Below are 11,276 nucleotides of genomic sequence, written 5' to 3'. Positions count from 1 at the left end.
TGACCTAATTAAAATATATTTTGGAAATTAAGGATTATAATATAATTAATACAAGGATTATATTTCTAGATCTAGAAAAATCAAGTAAGGACTTGATTAAGTTAATTTATAAAAAAAAATTGAATTATTATATGAATATTATTCAGGGGACAAATTGATATTTTATTAATTTATAGGGTTTTTCAGATTTTCTTATAAATAATAAGTTATGCCTTTTATTTTTTAAGGATTATTTGTTAGACAAAAAAAACTATGTAAGTCACAAAATATATAAAGAAATAACACTCTATGCATATCCTATCTCTCCTAAATAGAGATTAGGAGATTTTTCACAAGTGGTTCATATAGATTACCGTTAGAGATAAAATAATTGAACTCTTTTGGTTTACAATAACCAAACTTTTGAAGAATTATTTCAAATTAAAGAAAATTAAATATTTATGTAATAAATTTTTATATAACTTTAAATCTTTCTAATGAGATTTTATAAATACTCGAATAATTTTATTTTATTATTTTTACTAGGGGTAAAATATTAGAAACCCAACATTATAGGAATAAAGCTAGCAATGTCACTCCAAGAACATACATTTAGGAGCAGTAAAAAAAATTTATTGATGACAGGCTTTATAGCCAGGGCTCCTTTAAACGTGACAAGAAATCTGTCACCTTCCATGATGTTATGGTTCTAATAGTTCTTGCATTTTTCTTGCTCTTCTTTCTAATGAGCTCCTTGACGTGTTGATGCGGGGAAGGGAAACAACTGGTAGTGTAGTTCCATTCCAGGGAAATCAAGCTTAATTTCCTATTCATGCAATATGCTTCTCAGATTCCTTTTGTAGCCATCTCCACTGTGCTATCATCTGCATCTTTGTATCTATACCATTTGGCACACAAAAGAAAATATCCAAAGTTGAGGATCCCCAAACCAGCAATCACGTAATAGAAGTAATCCAATTTCCCTTTGTTAAGATCATCATCCAACCAATCTCCAGTTTTACTCCCTGAAGTAATTTGATGGACTACAGAAACAAGGACGCCACTGAGATAATTAGAGAGAGCACCGCCCGCGAAGAAGGCTGATCCGGCAATACTCCTCATATTTTCCGGGAATTGCTTATAGTAGAATTCAATCTGTGCAATATAATTGAAACCCTCAGAGAGTCCAGAAAGTGCAAGTTGTGGTATCAGCCACATACCAGACATTGATGATATGGAGCCACCTTTGTTCGTAAGGCCTAACGGCGGCCTTGTTAAAGCAATGTGCCTCCTATTTTCTTCGACCAATCCAGAAACAACCGTGCAAAGAATCGCTAGAATCATTCCAATCCCCATTCTTTGAAGCAATGTTATCCCACCATCTTTGCCGGTAAGCCTTTGAAGAAATGGAACGATGATTCGGTCGTAGAGGGGAATCCAAATGGTGAGGGTTAACATTGTAAAGATTATATATGTTGCTGCCGGCACCTTGAAACTGGTAGTGCCTAGACGTCTATCCATCTGAAGGGCTTGGAACACTGCGTAAGTCTGTTGCTGGAGCAAGGGAATATGATAAAGTATGGATGTTGACCATATGGGGATTATCCTCAGCAAGCATTTCACCTCCTCAACTTGTTGGATGCTGCAAAGTTTCCATGGGTTGGTAGCTGTGCCATCCAAGTTAATCTGATTTTCATCTGTAATGATTGCAGCTTTGTCAAGACACCTGCAGGGGTAATTATGAAAGAAAACATATCGATCGTGTTCTTGTATAAAATGATAGTCATGATTAAATGGTGTTCAGAAATTGATCCTTCTAACCTAAATTGTTCTGTGCGAGGAAGCTTAGAGTTGATGGATTTGGCTGGAATATAGTTGAAAAGAGACATAGCTGAATTATCAGGAACCTTGAGGCCTCGTTTCTTGGTAGCAGCAACAAGTACTTGTACTATACCAGTTATGGGGCTGCCTTGAGGTTTCACTATAACATAAATGCTCGTTCCCACGAAGAACATTACACATGAAAGGAGCATTAGAAACGCAGGAATCCCCAAACCAATAGCCCAGCTAACATTTGATTGAACATAGACAATGCCAGTTACCGAGATCATCACCGCGAAAGTGAAGGTAAAGTAGTACCAATTGAAGAAGCTAGTGATACCCCTCTTGCCAGATTCAGTGTTGGGATTGAATTGATCAGCTCCGAAGGCTAGGTTGCAAGGCCGGATGCCACCAGCTCCGATTACCAAAAAAGCAAACCCACTTAATAAGAAGGCTAGTTGCCAGCTTGTTGGCCCAGCACACACAGCACCTGGGGCGCACTTTGGAGGGTGCATGGTGGAGATTGCCGCTGTTAGCATCAATACCACCATCCCCTAAAACACAAAAATAATTATTATGATAAGCAGTCATCCACTGCAGGAGCATAGATTTCTTTTATGATAAGCAGTAATCCACTGCAGGAGCATAGATTTCTTTTATGATACGCAGTAATCCACTGCAGGAGCATAGATTTAAAAAAAAAACAAAAACAAAAGAACAGCCACAGTAATACATAAAAAAAAAAAAAAGAGAAATCTATGATGACTTATACTGCCAAGAACTCCACGTAGACAGGAATATTTTTTTTTCCTCTAGAGATGACACCTATAGATACTAAAGTAATATAAAGCACTGTAATTCGATGAATAAAACATAAAACTAGGACATTTTTTTCCTTTTACTTTAGAGGTGACAGCTATATATTCCAAATTTCCATGAAATTTTTATGTGAAAACAAGATATACCTGTGCTGTAAGACTCATCATCAACTTGAGACCATGTTGAGAAAATGTCATAAAGAAAAGTTTAGACTCTTAATTTGTTTCATTCTTGAAACCGTTCGGTAGCAGCTGTATACTTAAAGCCATCTCTATGGTTTTTTTGCAGGTTCAAAACTAGTAGTATCAGTCTCCGACACTTACTTCATTATTGAACACCTTAAAGAAAAAAAAAACCTTTCAAACAATTGAAGAAGGTGATTTAAAAGGCAAAGAATTACCAAGAAAGAAAAGACAGAAGCAAAACCCAAGGTCCAGTAACGTCCAAAGTAAGTATCAGAGAGGTAAGCTCCAATCAGAGGTGCCAGGTTTGTCGTGCCAGTAAAGACATTAATAAGTGTGGTGGCTGTGACACTCTTCATGTTGAAAACTGTAGTCAGATACACAGCAAGATTTGTTGAAGAGCCAACTGTACCAAGCTTCTCAAAGGTCTCATTTCCTGCACGTATATATATGTTTTACATATGTATAGATCATGAAGAAAAGGATCATAAATATGTATATATATAAAAAGTTATGTGTGAACCTACCTATGACAAAGGGCATGGCTTTAATTCCTCCGTATTTAATCTCCGGCTCCTCATTTGAAGTGGTTTTCTCCTCCTTTAAATTTCCGTTCTCCATGGAGATCTCAAGGGTTGCAGGTGTCTGCTTTTCCTCATCCCCCATGTCGCAAAAATGATATTAATTTTGCAACACTCTCTTTCTTATGAAGATAGAATGAAAGATGTGAGAATGTTGGTTGATACGTGAAACTTTTATTGTAAATGTTGCTGCCTCTAAATAGAAGCGCCGGTAAGTCAGCCAAAACACAAATGGTCCACTGCCTTTAAATAAAATAAACAATATCAAATTTAATAGTTTTATTGACATAGTTTTTTATGAATATTTACTCTCACAATTTATTCCGACGATTTGTATTTGTAAAGTCGAAATAATTGTAAGAAAACATAATAACAACACCCAATGGTACGCTAACACGTATACAAATAAAGGACATGGTAATCTCAAAGATTCCAAATGTCTTGTGGTCGACTCTTGTTGTCTACGCAGCCGTGTTCAGCATCCCCATGATCTCTTCAAAATAGTAGCGGGTCATAGTTTCCCCTCCAATTCTTTCATCATAATGTTTGAGAAGGTTTTTCTTTCATTTATTTCATGAAAATTTTCAAGTTGTTGATACAAAATATTCATGTTATTGGAGGGGAAACTCAGTAACGAGTCTTCCAGGATCAGATTACTTGTATGTTTTTCCTAATCTTAGACTTTAGCTTATAATTTAGACATAATTAAATCCCGCATTAATATATATATATATATAATATATATATAGGTGTCGTGCTGCGTGTGTATATTATTATTGTTTATATCATTTCAGGTATATGATATTTGGTGTCATATTGATGTATTATTACTTGGTCGAACGGATTCATTGTTTGTCCTAAACTATGAAATCTATCATGTGATCAATAAGGTACAGAAGTTTTGACCTTGAGCAGCTGCAACAAGGAAAGAAAATGGCAAATCTAAAACTTACAAGATGCAAATTATTGAAGCAGTGTATAAATAAATTTTTCCTTACCAACAAAACTAACTAAACATGCCTCCACGCAATTCGAGTGGTGTGGTGTGTGAGAGCTCGTATAACAACCAAATTTTTTTTTTTATTACGGTTTTAAAAGCGGCGTATCATATTCTTTCTAGTGGTGTGATGTATTCTCATGGTGTTGAGCGGCGCATTAACACCATTCAGTAGAAAATCATGCCTGAGCTTTCAGAAAAACAATTGTATCATTTAGTTTGTAATCTTATCGATTTTAGAACTCTTTTTAATTATTGTTTATTTAGCTTTTGAACCTTTTTGAAGTTTATATTTTTTTTAATTTTATCTTTGGATATTTTATTCAATTTAATTTTTTATATATATAGTTTGGTCCCTCTACTTTTAATAGCTCTATTTCTATGCTTTATACTTTCCTTGATTATTTTTTCTTACAATTTCATCCCTTTTTATTTTATTGTAAATTTTTATTCATTTTTTTGTTTTCATTCTTTTAATTGTTATATTTTTATTCTTTTCTTGTTTATCTTTTTTTTTTTCAATTTTATCCCTCAATATTTAATTTCATTTTGTTTTCTATCCAATATTGGTTCTCATTCTTTCAATAACCTTTTATATTTATCATTTTCTTAGTTTTTTGTTTTACAATTTAGCCCTTAATTATCTTCTTTCATTTTTTATACCATATTTGGTCTACATTGTTTGAGTTTTTAATTATTTTACAATTGGATATTTTACTTTGTTAGTTTTTTTTTTTTTTTTTGTGATTACCCTCCAACAGAGCAGTTTTTTTTATTAAAAATTGATTTTTTAAAAAATCATCATTTGTCATTTGGTTATTAAGCCCTTAGCTTCAATATTTGTTGCTTTTTTTTTTTTTTTCCTGAGTTATCACATTCTCATATCCCAAGTAATAGCCTAGTCACGTTAACCATGATTGTTTTAGATTTTTTTTCCTAAATTTTTTTTATGAAACTCTTTTTTTTTTACAATTTTATACTTTGACGTTAAATTATTAGCCCTTGACCCATGTTATTTTTTTACTTTTCTTTCTTTTGAGTTATCTCGGGTGCGTGTTAATCAAGTTAACTAGGGTGTGTGTTAATTAATTTAACTCGAGTTAACTTGTATTTTCTTACTCAATATTGTTTTTATTTAACTTCAGTCTTTTTTGTTAGGTCTATCTTTTGAAAGTCTAATTTTTTTTTTCTTTCCCGATCTCATGTCGTGAGAGGTAGGTTAGTCGAGTTAACATAGGTTAACTCAATTTTTTTTCCTCAATTTTTTCTATGACTTTAATTTTTTTAATTTAATCATTTTGGATAAAATTATTTGTCCTTGAGCTTTGTTATTTTTTTGCTTCTCTTTTTATGTTACTTCGAGAGCAGGTTGATCAAGCTAACTCAGGTCAGCTTGAGTTTTCGTTCACAATATTTTTTTATTTAACTTGGGATTTTTTGGTTGAGTTTTTCTTTTGAAAGTCTATTTTTTTAATCCCGGTCTCATGTCATGGGTGGCAGGTTAATCGAGTTAACTTAGATTGACTTAAAATTTTTTGCCTCTATTTTTATGATTTTTTTTTTCAATTTCATCATTTTGAAATAAATTATTAGCCCTTGAGCTTAGTTATTTTCTCACTTTTTTTCCTGTTTGGTTATTTAAGAGCGGGTTAGTAAAGTTAACCCGGATTCTGTCAAAATTCTTTTGGTGTTTTTTTTATCGAACTTTTTGGCTTGGAATTCTTTTGATGTTTTTTTTATTGATCTTTGATTTTTTTTACGAGGTCATCTTTTTGATATTATTTTTTATCCCGGTCTTATATCACAGGTTGTTAAATCATCAAGTTACCGATATATATAATTTAGGATATGAGATCAAAAGAACTTTCATAAAAAAACCGAAAATAGATTGTAATATTCAAGATCTAATAACTTAATTTCAAGCATATACAAATATATATATATATATATATATATATGTATATATATATATATATGTATATGCTTGAAATTAAGTTATTAGATCTTGAATATTACAATCTATTTTCGGTTTTTTTTATGAAAGTTCTTTTGATCTCATATCCCAAATTATATTTTTATTTAATTTAATTTGAGTTGTCTCCATTTATTATTATCTAAATATTTTTTTTAATATAATTTATTTTTATACAATACACGACATAGCTAGAGCCACGTATCTTGTTGATAGCTAATTACATTCCTGGTGCCAATACGAGACAATCCTCGAGAGGATGAGGAATCCACCACGGCACCAAAATATTTTCTTTTTTTTGTACGGTTTTGGTTGAGAAAATAATTTTGAACACATCCTTCCCAACTAACATTCTAAGACTTGTGTCTACATAACTAACATTTCTAACTAACGTTCCTGGTTAGTTAGAACCTCTAATAAGTACCCCTACAAGTTCTCCAAGTCTATTTCAATTTTAACCTCAAATTCCTACTTTGTGCTATGACAATTAAATTTCAGTTCTAAAGAAAATAAAATATTTATTTGATTCGATATTTATCTAAATTTAAACAGTAAAGTTCTAGAAAATAATTTATATTATTATTTAACATATTTTTTCAAGTAAACTTTTTGAATTTAAAATTTATATAAACTCATGTTATCTTGTATTATTAATTAATTTTAATTGGAAAAAAATAAGACAGTGAGATTCGAGTTTGTACAATTAATTAATCTTAAATAAATAAAAATGAAGTATCATTTGATTAATAATATTTTGATATTATATTAAAAAAATCATCTCAACTAAAAAAGTTAAGTTATTAGATAAAATTTTAAAATATAATTTATACACACCTCTAAAACACCAAAAGTCTTTCTAAACCATTTACCAATCTCAAAACTCCTCAAAATCACCTATGAAATCATCTAGAAAAAATTTAAAACAAAATCTATTCTCTTTTTTAGGCCTGTTTGTAGAAAAATCCCACCACAATCGAATTTATTTCATCGGATGGAGCATATTGACACTAAAAACAACAAGTGTCATTATTCAAAAGTAGTCAAACCAATAACTTTCTCTCATCTTATAATTTTCAGTGGCTTTCTCTTTCTTTTTTATAATTTAAAGATCGGAAAATAAAAGAAAATAACTTTTGAACTAAAATAAAAATTATCATGAATTTGGTGTTAGTCATATATTTTTTTTTCTTTGTTTTACAATCCAATCTTATTTCTTTTAATTTGGTAATTTTACCATAATTGTAATATTAAGCCATCTAATTTGAATGATGTAATTAAAATGACAAAAAAATAATGAAAAAGGAAAAAAAAAATCAGGTCCTCTTACTAGGCAATGTGATCAAACAATTTCCAATTATATAAAGTTGCCATTTGTTTTCTTTCACGTCCTCTTATTTTACTAGCCATGTCCTTAACAAGTTCTTCCAAGTGATAGTTTATTAGCTTGTGCATGTCTTGATGCCCTTACAGCAAAATTTGCTTTTTTCGATCTTGCGACAGCACAGACTGCCTGAAAATAAGCTGAATAATGTAGATTTCGACAGCACAAAAGTTGATTCTTTTTCCTTTTTTGGCCATAAATACCAAATACATTCCAGTTGGGAAAAGGCAAAGGGTCTAGTAAACGCGTCAGAAGCAAGGGTGTCAATTCCGTTTCGATAAGTGTTTTGTTTTTTTAATTGGAACAGAATGTTTCGATTTCGAAGCGTTTCGGCGTGCCGTTTCAGAGTTGTACTGTTCATCTGAAAACAGTAAAACCTGGAACGGAATGAGTTTTCAGCCATGTAATTTGATCTGAAAACAAAAATAAAACACAATTAATTTCAGCTATTATAATTTACATCAATATAATTTTTTAAAGTAAAATGGATGGTAATAATACCAATAACTTAAAATGAAAAGAATGACATTTTTCAAGATACCATGTTGATTTACAAATATTATTTGTTGGCTTCACACTTTAAATTTATTATTTGATACATTCGGTTTCATATAATAATTATGTATCCTTTCTTATAATTAATTATGGTTTAGTACATTTGGTTTCATATATATATATATATATATATATATATATATAATAATTCTCAATAAACTATATAATCCGGTTATGGTCAAGTTACTTATATTTTACACATATACATATAATAATTACTTAGAATTTAATACAACAAGTCCAAGGTATACTTCCATGCCGAAGTACCCGAAAGGGGTTTCAGTTCGAGAAACGAACGTGGAAGGATCAGAGGCAAAGGCAGTGTTTTCTGTGATGGGAATGACATGTTCTGCTTGTGCTGGATCTGTTGAGAAGGCTGTCAAAAGGCTTCCTGGGATTAGAGAGGCTGTTGTTGATGTCTTGATTAACAAGGCTCAAGTTCTGTTCTACCCCAGTTTCGTTAACGTAAGCTATTAATCTTTTCTTGATCCAACTTTTTTTATTTCGTATTATGTGTGAAGGAAAAGAAATTGGAATTCTTTAATGTTCTTAGTTTGAAATTAAGAAAAGCGAGAAGCAGAAGGAACTTTAGACATCAGAGAAAAACGTGGGTGTACTGTGCAGTTAATGAAAATGAACCGGGTTTGTCTTTGACTCGATGGCTTTAACCCGAAACGGAACACATGGAACTCGGCCGGAACGTTCCGGCCAAAATTTGACCGGAATTTCCGGATCAACCCGAGATTTTAAGCAAGGTGAAACTTGTTCCATTTTGTTTTGTTTTTTTAACTGGTACGAGACGCTCCGGGCATTCCGGCCAAAACAGAACGGTATTAACAACTTTGGTCAGAAGCAATAATTGATAGACATGGCAAGCTTTCAACACCGAACACGTCCTATAAATGCATGCATGATATATATGATGTGAAAAGGAAGACCTACGAGTCAATATTAGAGACATTTTGGACACTACTGAATCTACCAGTCTTACACAACAAGTGTAAAATGAATTATATATATATAGTCAAACAGAAAATTTCAAAACACGGATGGATTTAATGATGAAATCTTGTCGTTAGAAAGTATTTTGTTTTATCTGCTGATAAATGAGATCACCCCGGGCTTTAGCTGTCCTTGGTATATCTCCTTCAGGCACAAAATGCTGGGAAAAGAATGCCTCACTCTTCTCCACGAGGACTTGCTATATATCACTCCTTCAAAGTGAGCCTCTTCAATAAAACCCCCGGGGTAATTTTATCGGAAATTTTTATATTAACATTTATAGCAATGAAATATTATAATTGGTTTTTTAAAAAGAGATTAATTAATATCTGTCGCCAAACTAGTTGGTGCATATTACTAACAAAATTTAGATTAATAATTCTATTAATAATATTTATTTGTCACTGATTGTTGTAATTTTATCGGTAATTTTTATATTAACATGTATAGCGATGAATTATTATAGTTGATTCTTAAAAAGGAGGTCAATCAATATTTGTTGCCAAACTTGTTGGTGAATATTACCTACAGAATTTGTATTGATAATTCTATTAGTAATATTTTTGTGTCACTGATGGTTTCACTGATAACATATTTTATTAGTGATTATGTCGGGATGGATCAAAACAATATATAATTCTTTGTAATTATCTGATGAAAAGGTTGATCATTTACCGACACAATTTTTTTTTTATCTATAAACAAATTATTTGAAAAAATACTATAAAACAATTTCTCATTGGCATTAAACAACATCAAACAATTAATTTAAATTGAAGAAAAAAACAATTACTGATGTCTATAAAAATCAATTAAATTGAAGAACAAAATTTTGATAATGTAAAAATCAATTGCAAATGTATATACAAATCAATTGCAAGCTCCATCTGTAGTTGGAAGGGCAGGGGGAGAAAAATATCGTGGAGATTCATTGGGGGGATAATGATTGGAGAAGTATGCTACATACTTTGCCATGATATCCTCCAAGTTCTTTTTTTATGCTTCATACTTTGCCTTCATTTTGGCCTTTAGAGAACTAACTCGTTGTTCAACCAAGTCCTCAATGGCTAGTGATAGTTTACTCGTGCCAGAGTATGGGGTGGGGTGTTTACTTTCGAGACACTACAACTTGATCTCATATCTCGCGTTATAGTTATAGATATACCATAAACTCAATTCCTATTGAGTCAACTAGTTACTTTTTAAAATCAAAATTACATTTTTTAGGACTTAAAAGAACAGACGATAAATTGAGGACTAATTTGGAAATTGACGTGTTTTGGCGCCATGTTTTATTTAAATTAAATGGCGCATTTTTTCCAAAACAACATCGTTTTATGAAAAAAGAAGAAGAAGAAGAAGAAGAAGAAGAAGAAGAAGAAGAAAATAGAATGGTGTTGTTTTGAGCGACAATGTTCCTCTTTCTTCTTCCCCTGGACGTGCAGCAGGGAAGAGAAAATGTTTTCTTCTTCTTCTTCTTCTTCTTTCTTCATTAATTCTTGCGAGCCGCGTGCCCTACAGAAGACTCGAAACCCCACGCACCTTAATGATGAGAAGTCAAGGGCGCCGCGCCTTGCCAGCCGCGCCCACCAACCAGCCCGACGCTGCCCTGCTCCCTATGCACAGTAATAAAGAGGCCTCGCTCCCTTGCCCCTATAAATGGAGACTGAACGCCAGCACGCTGGGGAGAAAAAATAAGGGAGGAGAAGGAACCAAAAAAGAGGAAAACGCAAAGAAATAAAAACAAACCGAAAAAGGAGAAAAAGGGAGGAGAGGAGAGAACGGACCAAAAAAGGAAAGAAAATTGGGAAAGCCATAAACCGAGAGGGACAGTGAGAGGTAAAAGAGAGGGGACCGTGAGAGTTAAGGAAGAAACAACACTGACACTGGAAGAGGTCAGGATTTGAAAAGCTATATCTACATGGAACAAAAGGGAAAGGAAACATAGTAGAAGAAGATGAGGGAGAAGGAGGAGAAGGGAAGAGCA

At 32.3% G+C, this 11,276-nt stretch overlaps 1 protein-coding gene across 1 annotated transcript; it reads right to left on the bottom strand.

Annotated features, from left to right (window-relative positions):
* Nucleotides 1–482: 482 nt before the first annotated feature.
* On the bottom strand, nt 483–3,595 carry LOC118036914 (protein NRT1/ PTR FAMILY 2.11). The gene is made up of 4 exons (XM_035042776.2): nt 3,329–3,595; nt 3,020–3,237; nt 1,801–2,354; nt 483–1,705 (listed from the first exon to the last, which is right to left on the bottom strand). Exons 1-4 carry the CDS (start codon nt 3,465–3,467, stop codon nt 826–828), a joined length of 1,791 nt encoding a protein of 596 aa, XP_034898667.1. The 5' UTR covers nt 3,468–3,595; the 3' UTR covers nt 483–825.
* Between the last annotated feature and the right edge of the window lie 7,681 nt (nt 3,596–11,276).

Source organism: Populus alba, chromosome 1, assembly GCF_005239225.2.
Source record: "Populus alba chromosome 1, ASM523922v2, whole genome shotgun sequence".
NCBI classification, from domain to species: domain Eukaryota; kingdom Viridiplantae; phylum Streptophyta; class Magnoliopsida; order Malpighiales; family Salicaceae; genus Populus; species Populus alba.
This window is presented reverse-complemented; position numbering and strand designations above follow the sequence as displayed.

Excerpts from the sequence above, each read along its gene's own strand:
- LOC118036914 (XM_035042776.2), bottom strand. The coding sequence starts at position 3,467 with ATGGGGGATGAGGAAAAGCAGACACCTGCAACCCTTGAGATCTCCATG. Across the intron at positions 3,238-3,328 it reads AGCCATGCCCTTTGTCATAG|GAAATGAGACCTTTGAGAAG; the intron begins GTAGGTTCACAC and ends ATATACGTGCAG. Across the intron at positions 2,355-3,019 it reads CTTCTGTCTTTTCTTTCTTG|GGGATGGTGGTATTGATGCT; the intron begins GTAATTCTTTGC and ends TTTGTGTTTTAG.